General features: G+C 36.2%; 1 protein-coding gene across 1 annotated transcript in view; it reads right to left on the bottom strand.

Annotated features, from left to right (window-relative positions):
* Positions 1-13,161, bottom strand: part of LOC311292523 (NACHT, LRR and PYD domains-containing protein 12-like) — a 37,339-nt gene extending 24,178 nt beyond the window's left edge. Inside the window, exons 1-9 of the mRNA XM_084412235.1 lie at positions 13,032-13,161; positions 12,034-12,162; positions 11,317-11,424; positions 10,859-10,966; positions 10,512-10,596; positions 10,040-10,235; positions 8,115-9,945; positions 7,298-7,462; positions 6,290-6,463 (exon numbers count right to left, since the gene is read on the bottom strand). Of these exons, the coding sequence (XP_084268361.1) occupies positions 6,290-6,463; positions 7,298-7,462; positions 8,115-9,945; positions 10,040-10,235; positions 10,512-10,596; positions 10,859-10,966; positions 11,317-11,424; positions 12,034-12,092 (2,726 nt within the window). The 5' untranslated portion in view covers positions 12,093-12,162; positions 13,032-13,161. The remainder of the gene's footprint in view (positions 1-6,289; positions 6,464-7,297; positions 7,463-8,114; positions 9,946-10,039; positions 10,236-10,511; positions 10,597-10,858; positions 10,967-11,316; positions 11,425-12,033; positions 12,163-13,031) is intronic.
* Between the last annotated feature and the right edge of the window lie 2,519 nt (positions 13,162-15,680).

The raw sequence follows: 15,680 nt of genomic DNA, 5'->3' as shown, positions 1-15,680 counted from the left end.
CATCCACAGGCATTTATTTTAATAACTGGAGATTTTAACCATGTTTCTCTTGGGACTGTTTTACCAACTTTTAGCCAGTTTGTGACTTGCCCGACCAGAGACAATAAAACCTTGGATATACTTTATGCAAATCAAAGTGAAGCTTATAGCGCCACCCCTCTTCCTCCATTGGGTAAATCTGATCACAACTTGGTGCATTTGTCATGTAGGTATAAACCACTTGTCCAGCAACAGGCAGTTGTGACGAGAACAATAAGGAAATGGATGATAGAGAGGAGTGAAATTTTAAGAGACTGTTTTGAAACTACAGACTGGAATGTTCTATTTGATATGAACGGTCATGATATTAAAGGGATAGTTCACCCAAAAATGAAAATTCTGTCGTCATTTACTCACCCTCAAGTTGTTCCAAACCTGTATGAGTTTCTTTGTTCTGCTGAACACAAAGGAAGATATTTGGAAGAATGTTTGTAATCAACAGATCTCAGTCCCCATTGACTTCCATAGTAGAAAAAAAAAATACTATGGTAGTCAATGGGGACCGAGATCTGTTTGGTTACAAACATTCTTCCAAATATCTTCCTTTGTGTTCAGCAGAACAAAGAAACTCATACAGGTTTGGAACAACTTGAGGGTGAGTAAACAATGACAGAATTTTCATTTTTGGGTGAACTATCCCTTTAATGAGCTCACTTACACATGAGTGTCACTGGATATATAAACTTATGTGTGGACAGTGTTATACCAACAACAACTGTACGCTGTACGCTGTATAGCAGTAGGCTATTTAGCTCACAGGATAAACTAGTGTTTTCTGTGTCCGTGTCAGTTGACGATGCTGACTTGCCATGTTCGCAGTAGTGAACGCGCCTATAGAGAGAAATGAACATTTCATACGATACGGATTACATAAGCAGAGAGTATAGCCAACTGTTTCTTTTCATTTTGAATTGTTTTGTTTGATATAGACATTTCAAGCTTTCTATATATATATTTCTCATCATGTCTGTGAGGCATGTAGCCTATACTACGCTGAGTTTCGATTAATTTATAAGGCGAGCTCCAGTTCACGGTCAACACTAGTGATCGCTCTGGCACCTCCATGTCCTGATGTCGGCTATATTTGCTTCTTATTTTTTGAATCCAGGCAATTTGTTGATGAAACACTGATTCAAATTAAGATACAATTTATACAAAATGAAATTTACTCTAAAGAAAGGTTTTCTACAAAACAAAACTTAATGAAGTGGTCAAAATCATGTCTGACCCACTCAATTTATTGCGCATCTTATGATCCTATCTTACTCAACTGTTCACTTTTCATATAATCAACATAGATGAAATAAAAAAAATTACATTATATATTTAAACATAAATTTGCAACTAGATAGCCTACGTTTCCTTTACTGGCTACAACACGTATAGCCTATTAAAGTACAGAGAAATTTAATGTCGGAGCGGTATTTGAGCGAACGCGTTTTACCAGTGAGCATGTGGGGCAGGGGTGCGTTTTTTGAGTAATAATCAAATAATTCCAAGCGATCATCGAATATTATTTTTGCTTGAAATGCCCATCCCTAATAAAGTCAGAGTTGTGTGATATACAGTAGCAAATGCATGTATAACAGAATTGTGAGATAAACTCACAATTGAGAGAATTTTTTTAAGCATCCATAAATGCTGGTCTAGGATCAGTTTTCTCCGTAAAAAAGAATATTGGCAATCCTCTCGTTATAATAAGCAGTAAGACATTCGTTGTGCATCAGCTTCACTGATTATAATGGAACTTTGTGTAATCGCAATGAAATTGTATAACCGCTTTTTAATTATTATAAAATCAGCGCTCTTTGCAAGTTTTCTGCCATGCCAAATCCTGTAAATGGTAAACGTTTTAAAAGGGGAATCGCATATCCTCATGGTGTTGGTTCACCCTTCGCCTATGATTAGAAAATGTATTTTTTAAATTAAACAATTTTACATTTTACTTTGTGTTCTGGCGTTGTTTTAATATAGAACTTGGTCTATTTGTGTTTTATTAGGCTACCGCTCGGTCACCGCTCTCACACCAGCTTTCAGAGTAAACTTCGTTTATCACTGCCGCAACAGTGATTTCAGACAAAGCTCTCATCCCATCTTTCAGAGTACTTTTCTCTCACTACCACAGTAGTGATTTCAGCAACTGCCCTCACGCCAGCTTTCAGAGTAAACTTTGTTTCTCACTGCCGCAGCAGTGATTTCAGCCATAGCTCTCATGCCAGCTTTCAGAATAAAAATTTACCTTGCTGCTGCAACAGCAATTTCGCACCAACTTTAAAAAAAAATTACATATCTAACTGGTGCAGCAATGATTTTTCACTCCGCTCGCAATAACCTCCATTCTTTTCACTGCCGCATCAGTGATTTCTACCCCTGCTTCCCGCAGGAGCCCCTTCGTTTTTTCTTAGCTTCCACAAGAGATTCACCACATGAGCCATCGTATATTTCTCCATAGTGACTTCAGCGAAATATTCTACTCATCTTTGGGGGGGAGAGGGCTTAATGTCTTAAGTCTTTTCTACCTATACCTATATCGCCAAACCATTCACGGTTTATTGCCCAGCTTGCTGTCTTTGCAATACTTTTTGTGGGTTTTAACCCTCTGAGGTCGACAAACACGCGTTTAACTTGATTTTTTTCACATTGTAGCACAATAAACTTAAATTACTCCATCATTTATGGTCGTACAGAAAAAAGAAATATGAAAAAAGAATCTGTGATATTTCTACTTTTGTATGTGTCCACTTACAATCAAATCAAAACATTGTGCTTTTGTAAAATAAAGAAAATAAACAGGGTGTGCTTTCTGCCTCTCCGTCACGGTGAACTTTTTTTTCTTGAGCACGTCTATAAACTGAAACAAAACTCAGCGAATACTTGTCACACATTTATGAGCCATATATCTTTATAAACATTTAAGTGTGTACTTTTAAATGATCGGATTCAAACTGAAAACAAATATTCTCTGTTTAAGTCATTTGTATAAAACCAACAAGATGTCCAGTATCTCAAACCCTTGCTCATTATTTTTAATTCGACCATGCCCACGCGCGCAAAAGAGATTCACATGCAAATCTCCACATGGAACGCGAACGCGCTCGTTACCTCAAAAACAAAGCACCAAAAAACTTCACAAGTCTCTGCTTTTCGTCGAGTTTGGAAGACACGCCGTGAGCTTACATTGGATTTACCTCAGAAGAAGAAGAACGCGATTTGAAGACAAGAAAGATGTAAGGTAAGAAATTCTTACTTATTAGTTTGTTATTGTTGCATAAACTTCACATTGCATTTGAACTGTTGCTAGATATATGGTTAATATTATAATATTTAGACCCATGTTTACTATACTGTGTTTGTGGATATCTGCTCAAACGTAGATATGTATAATATGGTAACCATAATGTTTCATATTTTGGAGCGCGGTGTGCGTTTCATATCATATTTTGGAGTGCGCTCTGCGATTGAATGTATCATATTTTTGAGCGCGCTCTGCGTTTGAATGTTTCATATTTTGGAGCGCGCTCTGCGTTTGAATGTATCATATTTTGTAGCGCGCTCTGCATTTGAATGTATCATATTTTGGAGCACGCTGTGCGTTTGAAAAGCAAAACGCACCAAACAAAGGCTTCATGTTTTTACTCTAATCTCATTTCATATCATCATAACGTATGGAAACATTTGAAGTTACATATGATAATCAATATATTTTTCTCTAGTGTAGTTGTTACTGAAATCTTTTAGAAGATTTATATGCTGCTATAGGCTATTGTTATTATTATTTTATGCAGCACTGCGCATAGCCTATGCCTACAAGGCACAACAAACCTGGTGTTAATTATACATTGTTGGAAACGTGTGTGTGTGTGTGTGTATTCTGTAAATTTTAAAAAGCAATTTTAACCAGAAAAATCAAAAATCTATTCCCAAAATCGTGCAGCCCTCTAGTTTCTCTTGATATCAGTATGTTCACAGGCTTTTTTTTTTTTTTTTTTTTACAGGGACCAGATGCAACTGAGTCCTGCTGACTTCAACATTCACATGAGTCTCTGTACATGAACATGGTAAAGTGAAAATCAACCACCTTGGAAATGAAAGGTATTTACAATGTTTTTTAGGAATGGCACAAAGGTCTCTGTCTTTGGGTCATTGATTTCAATAATGTGCTTTTTTTGTCATTTGTTGTGTATCTTTGGATTAAGTTGTGTTGTAAATAAATCCAAACAATCAAAAAGCCATTCTTTTTTAAATCTCCTCATTCTTTGTGCAAGGTTGCTCAGAATGATAGGGCCTGATAGCTCCTAATAGGGCATTATGGGAGGGTCTTTGTCTTTCTCAGGTGTGAAATCTATACATATTAATTAGAGGTGGGAATCTTCAGTCATCTCACGATCCGATCCGATTCCGATTCTGGGAGTCACGATCCGATTCCAGAACGATTCTTTATCTACCCCCCCAGCCCCCCCCCCCCCCCCCCCCCCCCCATTAATTCATTAGTTTACATAAGTAATTAAGTAGTCTATTTTTTTATAATTACAAATAAAATAAATAAAACATTAAAACAGTTTAAGAATTTTAAACTAATATAACTTCAAACCATATAAATAGCAAATAATAAAGAGAAACATAGAAACAAAGGACAAAGAAACAGAAGAGTGCTTTCAGTATTTAAGATTATCTGAACATTTTCCATTCAAGAACTGTGAGTGATTTATTTTCATCATACTTTTGTTTTTTACTTTGACATCTTATTAGACTGAGATATCTTAGATATCTATTTAGCTGCATTCACGCTCGGATCTCTTTTTAAATACAAGTAGTAATGTGGTTTGTCCTCACCGTTTAATCCCTTAACTTGCTGTGTTTACGTTCATTTTGCACAAGTATATTAAACCACTTACACGGAGTCGCACAGCCGCATGCGCGAGCAGTCAACACAAACAAAGCGCGCATCAGCATTTGAAACTGAAAGCAGCCTTCTGTTAGCGAGGTTCATATTTTAAATATATAAGTCCACTGCACTCCAAACCACATAAACGATGACTTCGTAGAGCATTTTTAAGGAGAATATCGACGCGCGAGACAGCACACTTCAAGTGTAACATCAAACAGAGCGCGCGCGCGTCTCTCACAGCGCATCCTGATCCTGTACAATGAAGCCTGTGAATGTCCTTTTAATTCGTTTCAACCTTTCCGAACTTTATTAAATATTATTTTACTGAAGGTACGTGTGTGGGGAATTGTTGGCAAGCAGAAGACGGGTGTTTCTAAAGCAAACTCTGCGTCATCGCACATCTGGTTATAAACTAAGCTCAGAATCGATTCTGAAATTCTCAGAATCGATCCAGAATCGTTGGAGAGAGAATCGCGATGCATCGATGGATCGATTTTTTCTCCCACCACTAATATTAATGATGTGTTAATGCCTACCGCATAAAGCTTTATTTCACAAAACATGTCTTACAACTTTTAAATCAATATATTGTCTTATCTGAATGAGCAGTCAGGATGATTTTCACATAGTTTTGGAGCAAATATTCTAGGCTACATGATACTATTTTCAAAAGTCTTGTGAAGAAATAATCAGTATGGGTTTCATGGCCTTATTTCAGTGTCAATTTTGTTTTTTGTATTTTCACAAACCACGCATAAATGTCATTATCTCAAAACTACAAACTTTTACATACATGCTGCTGATATATTATTGTAGCAGAGTTTGTGCTAAATACAGTGTAATCAGACTTTAGCCATGAAAATGTCACAAGTAACAGAAATAAGCACAAATGTCAGAGCATGTCAGAACACCTCCAGGACCAGAAAACACCTCAGACCCCATAGGGTTAACTCAAAGCTCAAGCCGAGCCTCGGGTTCGAGCCTCCTCCAAGGACGGCAAGCCAGGTTCGTTTACTATTAATCTTTAAGGCTGAATGGGCAGGCAAACTAGTGAAAAGGTTATCTAGATTTTTTTTTTATGACAAATGTGCACAAAAACAAAATTGTCCATGTTAATTTTCAAGGTATAACATACTCCAGAATATCAGCACATATACTGACCCATAATGTCTATTTGACCTTTAGCTCGTATCACAACTAAACTGTTTTGACGGTTATCATCATTATGACAGAGCCCATAGCATTTGATCTGATCTTGATGCAACAAATTGTCCAGCTTATTGTATAATTAAAATAATATATTTGTTATGAATATTTAGCCTGCATACATCTAATTTTGTTAATTATTTGATCCCGTCTCACCTCATTGTCTTCAGTTGACAGTCTGGATCCTGTAGTAAATCGCTGAGCTCCTTCACTCCTGATTGTCCAGGATCATTTCCTGTGAGATCCAGCTCTATCAGGTGTGAAGGGTTTGATCTCAGAGCTGAAGCCAGAGCTTTATAACCTTCTTCTGTCACACTGCAGTTAGAGAGTCTAGAACAGAGAGGAAAACATTCAGATGATTAATCAGTTAAACCTGAACAATATAAATCTGAACGATCGCTCTTCCAGTCGCCTCTACGAAGCCTCTCTTTCTGGTGGTCTACGGCACATTCAGTGGTGTTTCACTGGCGTATTGCATGGATAAGTGCAGCGATTCCCCACTTGGCGCTTCAGCATAAAGAGCACTTTCCCTATGCTATGTTCGCTAGTTTCCGATATTTTTTATGGCTGTAAGGAAAATTAGGAAGAGAGCCAAAGCACTCTTCCTGTGAAATAACATATCAAGAACAGCAGCTATGACCATCTCCATGGTAAGCCCTGCCCCTACCATCCCGCATGAAGGACTAGCATTTTGGGCATTCGTGGGGTCATAGGGAACTTACGACTTAGGGACCCCATTTGTTAGTTTTCGACATAACGTTGAATGTGACTGACGTTACTGATGTAACCCTCATTCCCTGATGGAGGGAATAGAGACGTTATGTACCTCCTGCCACAACCCTGAACCATCCCACTGAATGGCCGGGACCCTGTCTCGGCTCCTCTGCATAAACCTGAATGAGTGGATGTGTGCCGCCATCTTATACAGCCGTATGTACGGGGGAGTTGCTGGGCATGCAAATTCCACTGGCCATTTTTCTAGAACTCAGAGGTGATTTGAACTGACCCCATTTGTCAGTCTTTAACATGACGTCTCTGTGTCCTCTATTAGGGAATGAGGGGTACATTTGTAACCAAGACTTTCTCTTGTGCTTTTGTCTCCGGCATCACCCTGTTAGTCATTGAGCCTCACTCTCGTCATGTGACTCCTGTGGCTCAACTTACCTCAGTATCTTCAATTTACACTTCTTCAGTCCAGTGCAGAGCAGCTTCACTCCTGAATCCTGCAGATTATTATTGTTCATGTTCAGCTCTTTCAGATTGGCATCTGATCCAAGAACTGCAGCCAGAGCTGAACAACTTTTGTCTGTTAAGTTACAATCATTTAACCTACAAGGGAAATAAATCACATCACAGAATTAGATGGAGCACATTCAATACATAAAAAATATATATATATATATATATATAAATATATATATATATATTTTTTCCATTATAGTTTTTTTACATAAACATTTTTTACATAAACTAAGCATTTAAAATATCAAATTATTGGGAGATACAGTAACAACCGATAATGTATGTACTGTATTTAAGCAGCCTGTTTTATAAAAATATCAATGTTTTATATTATAACCTTTCAGAATTTCAGAAAGATTTCATCTTTCATTTTGGCAATATAAATAACATCTGTACCAAAATACATTCTTTCCCCCAGTTTGGGTATATGAATAAAATATGTACTTTTTTACCCTCAAGTATGAGTATGAGCTAATATATACTTCTATATAAGTCATAACAGTCTGGTGTATCATATTGATACAAAACATGCAAACATTTTTACAAGGTCTTTTATATTTTTCTAAAGGTTTGATAAACTGTCTCCACAAAATTTTTAATTTTCAGACTATTATTTCATATATCTCAGGTTTTACAGGGATAAGTTCATGTTCATGATGAGGAATCACTATAGAGTAATTTAGATAAAGACATTTTTCAGATGAGAGCAAAACACGACAAAATATATTAAAAGACTTACAGAGCTCTTTTGGAGGTTTTGATGACTGCCGATAATCTAATGAGACACTCGTCTGATTTCTTGAATTTCTGAAGCTCAAACTCCTCCAGCTCTTCCTCTGATGTCAACAACACAAAGGCTAAAGCAGACCACTGGGCAGGTGAAAGGTCACCAGATGAGAGACTTCCTTTGCTAAGGTGGGTCTGAATCTCTTTCACCAGAGTTTGGTCGTTCAGTTCATTCAGACAGTAGAACAGATTGATGGATCTCTCTGCAGGAAGATCATCTTCTAATTTCTGCTTGATGTACTGAACTATTTCCTTGTTGCTCTGGTCACTGCCGTCTTTCTGTGTCAACAGACCTCGTAAGAGTCGTCGATTGGACTGGAGTGACAGACCGAGGAGGAAGCGAAGGAAAAGATCCAGGTGTCCATTGTCACTCTCGAGCGCCTTATCCACTGCAGTCTTGAGTAAATCAATCATGGTTTCATTTCTGTTTTCCTGTTCTGTAGACTCATGATCAAACACACTTGTCTTGTTGATGTCTAGAAACAGATGTGCATAAAGGGCTGCAATAAACTCTTGAATGCTCAAGTGAACAAAGCAGTACATGGTATCAAGAACGATCCCTGTTTCCTCCTTAAAGATCTGGGTACACATGCCTGAGTACACTGATGCCTTATAGACGTCAATACCACAGGCTTCCAGGTCTGTGTCATAGAAGATCAGGTTGTTTCTTTCCAGCTGATGAAATGCCAGTTTCCCCAGTGAAAGGATGGCATCTTTATCCCAGGAAACATCTGGTGTGTATTCTCCATCATACTTTCGGCGGCTCTGCTGGATCTGAAAGCGGAGAAACTGTGTGTACATTTGTGTCAGAGTCTTGGGAGTGTCTTCTGTGTTTGATTCCTGCAGTGTTTTAGAGATCTCATCAGCCTGAGTGTTTTTCACATCATTATTTATTTTCTCCTCCAGAATGTTCTGGAGAACCGTGGCTGAAATCCAGCAGAAGACTGGGATGTGGCACATGATAAAGAGACTTTTTGATTGTTTAATGTGATCTAGGATTGTGTTGGCCTGATTCTGATCAGTGAATCTTTTTTTGAAGTACTCTTGCTTTTGTGTGTCACTGAATCCTCGTATCTCTGTCAGCCGGTCGATACAGTCAGGAGGAATCTTACTGGCAGCTGCTGGTCTGGTGGTGATCCAGATGAGAGCAGAAGGAAGCAGATTTCCCTTCATGAGGTTCGTTAGGAGAACATCCAGAGAGGCTGGTGACGATACATCACACCACGTCTCATTACAATCAAACTTCAGAGGAAGGCGACATTCGTCCAGTCCATCAAGGATGAACAGCACTTTGAATTGATTCCTTCTTGTAAGATTCAGTCCTTTTGTCTCTAGGAAAAATTTAGTTATAAGGTCCATCAAACTTAGTTTTTCTTTCTCCTTTAAGTTCATCTCTCTGAATGGAAGAGGAAATATGAAGCTGATATCTTGATTTTCTTTTCCTTCAGCCCAGTCCAGAACAAACTTTTGCACAGAGACTGATTTCCCGATGCCAGCGACTCCTTTTGTCAGTACAGTTCGGATCTCCTTGTCTTGTTCAGGAGCTTCAAACAAATTTGTGCATTCAACCTGTATCTCTTGTGCTTCATGACGCCTGGAAGCAACTTCAATCTGTCTCACCTCATGTTCAGTATTGACCTGTTCACTGCCACCCTGAGTGATATAGAGATCTGTGTAGATGTTATTCAGAAGTGTGGAGTCACCTTGCTTCGCAATTCCTTCAAACACACATTGATACTTCTTCTTTAAGCCATATTTCAGCTGATGAATGAAGAACAGCTCATCTAAACACAGGAACAGAAAATAGACAGTTTTAGTCTTCATTTTCTCTCCTACATTTATAAGAGACAATCAGACAGATGATCATGAGTCTCTAACCTTCTAGAGCATCAGCAGCTTCATCTTGCTTCATCTCTCTCAGGTAATGTAGTGTGAGATCAAGAGCTGATTCTTTGATACTGGATCTGTTCTCAATAAAGTCCTTCACAAAGTGTTGTGTGTTCTCTTTTTGTAATATTTTCTTAAACTTCTCCAGTTCATTCTTCAGAAATGTGATTATTTTGCTCTCAAGATCCTACAAACAAAAGTAAGAAAAAAGACACAATTTAAACCCAATTTACATCTACATTTGACATAATATCTATACACAACTATAATATATATATATATATATATAAAAATCCAGCTAAAAGATTATCATGTTAACCAGCTGTAATTTTTAACAAATGGAAAAATATATAAGTGCTTCAAAGAAAAAATAGTGATCTGGAGGAATTAAATAAAATGTCTTTGTTCAATAACATATTTGTTGTTGTAAATATTAAACATTTATAAAAATGTGTTTTCCTACCTGGAAGATTCCTAGAAGATTGTCTTTGGAATTTTCGTGGTTCCTGTGAGTCTGAACGTCTGAGTCTAATATCTCATATTGAAGCCTGTAATCAAATAAAACAAATAAATACTGATTTTCCAGGCAAAATTTCACAGAAAGAGAAAAAGCATTAGCTGTGAATGCTCTAATAAATATTTATCAGATCAAATATTTATCAGAGGATTCAATGAAAAATATCATGATAAATGAATCAATAATAAATAATGATAAATATTTGATCTAAAAATGTTTCATGATTGGTATTCACTGATACAAATTTTAAACACAGTCAATGTGTGACAGAAAATTAGAAACTCATGAAATACCTTTTATTAGATGATGGTGTTTTCTCACTGAAGTATGGTGGATCTCCATCTTTAGATCGATCACTCTTCAGAGACACAGAGCTGGACACATGTGTGCCTGATCTTACACTGATGACACAAAGAACAGAGAGAAAACACTTTACTACAGGAGATACTTTAGTATCAAATAGTATCAGTTTCAAATAGTAATTAAATGCAGTATAGCAGTGCATTTGTTCATTTATGACTACAGTAGGATGGATAAATATATATACATTTAGTTTCATGATCTATTTTCCATAGTGAATTTGTGTCTCCTTGTGGCTGCCTGTGTAATTGTGTTACTGGAATGACTTTTATAAGGTTCCCAGGAATTGAGTTTTATTGTGACTTATTGTTTTATTCAGTCAAGATCAATCATATACACCACTGTAGACAAATAATACAACAATATAATGTAATGTAAACACACAAAATACCTTTTATAAGATGATGGTGTTTTCTCACTGAAGTTTGGTACTCCTCCACCTTTAGACCGATCACTCTTCAGAGACACAGAGCTGGACACATGTGAGCTTGATCTTACACTGATGACACAAAGAACAGAGAGAGAGAGAAAACACTTTAGTAAAGGAGGATCAACTGTGTGTGAAACACATCTGTGACTTTATCTAATCCTCCACAGAAATACACACACTCACACAATTTACTGTTTAATAGTTAACAATAATTTTATTTTACTGGCTCACATTAGTATAACAATTTATTTAATATACATGAGAGAGATTTAATATGTTAAAAAATACTTCACTCTAAATTAAGAGAACATGTCAAGTTTTTGTTTATTGACAGAAATAGAGAGCAGAAATGTCTGTGTGACACAGTTTTGTTAGCATACTTGAATTAAATTAAGTGTATAGTTGTATACTAATGTCTGTCAATAATTGTATGATCTAAAAACCAAAGTCATCTATTTGGATTAATTCAGCATCTAGAAGGTTATTAACAAATTATTAACTGTGATATTTTCTATAGAGCAAACGGGGCTTTATAGACAATGTCAGAGTTAATTTAAGAAGTTACAAATTAAAGATGTGTAAAGCATTTGCAAATATAAAACCATGCTTAAAGTTTTGTTATCGACTGAACACAAAGTCCAGTGGAGTTTAAACTGATGAAAACAGACGCAGTCTTACCTGTGTTTCTCTGAGAGACTCATCTGAGAGAGAGAGTCCTTTCCTCTTTCCTCTGGCATACTGCAGCTAAACTGACACTGAAAACTGATCAGCACTGCTTTCTGAAAACACTCAATCCTTCAGCATCACCTGGAAATGACACCATTTTACACAGATGAAGAACATCTTATTTAAGACAATAATGAAGAATGCTGAGTTATCATCAACAACAGCAACAGCAAAAACAATCTATAAAATAAAGTGAGTTACAGACAAATATATTGCCATGTAAAATAACCGAATGGTCTTAATAATTTCTGATTGTTTAATGAGTTTAACTGACTCTAAATATTAATTAATCGAGGAACAGAACTTTTGTTTAAAACTTTGAGTGGGAAAACTGAACCTGATTTGTTATATTCTCTATTACAGTTTAATATCATTTTACAATCATATTTACCCACTCTTTATTAATTGTTGAATCGTTTGTCATTTAATCATTACTTCAAGTTCACAATGATGGTTGATTTCATTACTTTCAAATGATCCTAACATAACTGATTGAGTAAAAGTAACCTGAATTATAATGGACATACTGTATAACTACTAATCATAACTGCTATATATTATGACTGAAATATTCAGTTTAATAACAGCAGACTGTTGTTCGCTGACGTCAGGCTTCATCTGTCTGTCTACTGTAAATGTCTGCTTCAAAAATACTTTCGATTTCACATCACAAAAACAACAGCCTAAAACGGAAGAGGAAATGGGAGAAAACTTTGAAAAACATGTTTGTTTTAAATAATCAAATAATATTATATAATATAAATAACCCTTTATCAATAAAACATTTTGTGTTTTAACTTCAAAAGATTGTAATTTCTGGCAGATTCTTCGTCTGTTCGGAGTAGCAGAAGAACAGCCTTCTGTAACTTCAAATTTAAATCTCGCTTAATATACAATATGAAGTTCCTAATAATTACAAATGACTGTAATGGAGAATGTATTAAACTTACTTGCAGTCTTGTCCACTAAGAAGAGAATTTATAAGTACTTTAAACTCAGTGTTGTCAGTCCGCGCACGTCGTTCTCAGAATCTCTTGTTAGTGAGCAACAGGTTTAGGCCTATCACCACGTGTTGTTACTTTCGTTTTCCTCTTCTTCGTGTGTTTTACAGGAGGGTTTGGAACAGCTGAACAGTTGCACACCGACACCTACTGCACTGGAGCGGGATATTATACCACATATATCTCTAAATCCTGTTTAAAACCTCTTAAATAGACATTTCAACAGTGCATCTGTTATATTCCCTGTTTCTGGACTATTATCTAAGATGCTGGATAATGTAAATGACTGATATCCTGAGGTTTGTATTATACATTCAATCCTTTTATTTTGTATTTGGACATGCTATTAATGTTCTAGTTTCTGCTCCCCGACACTCATCACATAAACCTGTATTATGAAGAATATTTTCCTGTTTTTTAAAGGGAATTGCATTGCCTCTATGCCCTTGGCAGCCTGTCCTCTATCCACACAAATTATTCCATAATCCCATTATTATCCCATAATTATCCCATAATCAGGGCCACACGGAATCTGCTGACTTTTTTGTGATTTCTGTGCTGAATGTTTGGAAAAATCTGCGGAATTATGCGGAATGGCTTTAAATGTGTTAAACAGATATTAGAGTATTGGAACTGAATATAAAATATTCACTTCTTAATTTTTATTTTAGGCTTACAATATAAATACAAATAGAACAACTTTTTAAAACAAAACTATATTTCTCTTATCATCCATCCACTAAATGACGGAGAAAATATTACTTTATCAATTGTATTGTACACAAATCATTAAATAAACAATTGCATATCATTCAACAATAGAGCTTAATAAATACATACCTAAGTAAATAAAGTAATTAACTACTTTTAATAGCTATAAATTACTTTTAAATAAATAAATACCAGTCTGACAATCAATTACAGAAGAGTTCAATAAATACCTACAAATATATTTAAATAAAATAGTAATTTACTATCAGTAGTAATTTAGCATCAGAAAAAGTCATTTGACATCAGAAAAGCTACTGAATGTGTTTGGAGTTTGGAGCTTATTTTGAGTCTCTGCTGTTGAATTTGTCAATCAGCATCAGCATTTAACATTGTCCTGGGTTAGGCTGCGTCTGTGCTGTGTTAGAAGTGTAGAATAGTGGGGGACACGTCTCTCCACATCCACTGAAGTAGTGGGCAGATGCAGGTACAGTGCAGCCAGTGGGGCAAGTGTTGGCGTTCGATCTTCCCTTGAACCCCTCCACTCCACTGCACTAATTGGTAAGTTATAATTGGTTCATTAAAGAAAACAAAATGTTCACCAAGCTCATAGTCTCCATTATTATACTATCCCATTCTATTGTACTTTTCCCATAATAAAAGTTTCCCTCAGTTTGTTCCGTTGGGTTAATCCATCCATGCTGACAATCAGCTGGGGGTGTAGGAGTGATTGTTTGTTTTCTATAATTCTTTGTCTATATTTTGTTGACTATAATTATTTGTGTATATTCATTTGTTTATGACCCATTTCTTCATTTTTCTGAAATTAATGAATTTATTTTAATTGTGTTGAGTGATGTCTGTGTTATTCCCTGTGTATGTGTAATGGACTAGTCCTTTGTGTATATGTAATGTAATATAATATGACCTGTGTGTGTCATATAATAGGAAAACATCCAAATGGGTTTTGTGAGCAAGTGATGTTGAATAAACAATACCTCATGCGATTCTATGAACAAGAAAGGAACAACATGATTGGAGAAATGAAGAAAAATAGAATTCAAGAATGAAATTTTAAGGTTTTAATAAAATGGTCAAGTGAAATAAATAGTAAAGCATTCTTTGATTGTATTAGGGAGACAGTGCTAATACATAGAATATAAAACTCTGTTCCACTCTCTGGAGCAGAAGGTGGCGGTAATGCACCGAACACACTGGTTACCACGTCTAATGAGGGGAGAAGTGCCACTCAATAAACTTCCGGTTGCAGTTCCACTCTTGTTCCATATGAGGGCGCTCACATGACGAGTGCAGAATGAATGGAGGTCTATGGAGCTATTCACCTTATTCCGGAAGTAGCACTGGGTGGCGCCATCTGCGTAATCTCACTTCCTGGTTTAGCTACTTAGCGCTTTGTTTGCCCTGGTCCAATCTGTTATCTGTCTTGATATAAGTAGATAGACTATAATATTATAGCCAACTGCTGCAACGTACTAAAGTACATTTCACTTGAAGCTTTTGAAACAATGCCACAATCAAATTATTTAAACCAGCTATATATGCAGCCTTTTTGAAATATGCAGTTTAAATTCAAAATTCATCATGTAATTAGGCCTATTCATTGTGGACGTTGCGTATTTAATAAAAGTGAGAAAAGCGTTTTGTATGCTGTTGTAAGATGTGTCTTTCTAATAGCTATTACTTAGTTATGAAGATGTGCACAAACACTACTACATGTAAAGTTTGAAACATTATTACACCACAGTTTGTTTGCTTAATCACCAGATACATTTGCAGTGTATAGCCAACAGATGAGAAAAAAATAGCCACGAACTGGTGTAGAAAGAAAGTAGAGCCTCAACTAGATGAACAAGAGGGTAACGTTAGCTT

This window comes from Rutilus rutilus (assembly GCF_951802725.1).
Source record: "Rutilus rutilus genome assembly, chromosome: 6".
Classification (NCBI taxonomy): Eukaryota; Metazoa; Chordata; class Actinopteri; order Cypriniformes; family Leuciscidae; genus Rutilus; species Rutilus rutilus.
The sequence above is the reverse complement of the archived record's forward strand: the minus strand, read 5'-3'. Positions and strand labels throughout refer to the sequence as shown.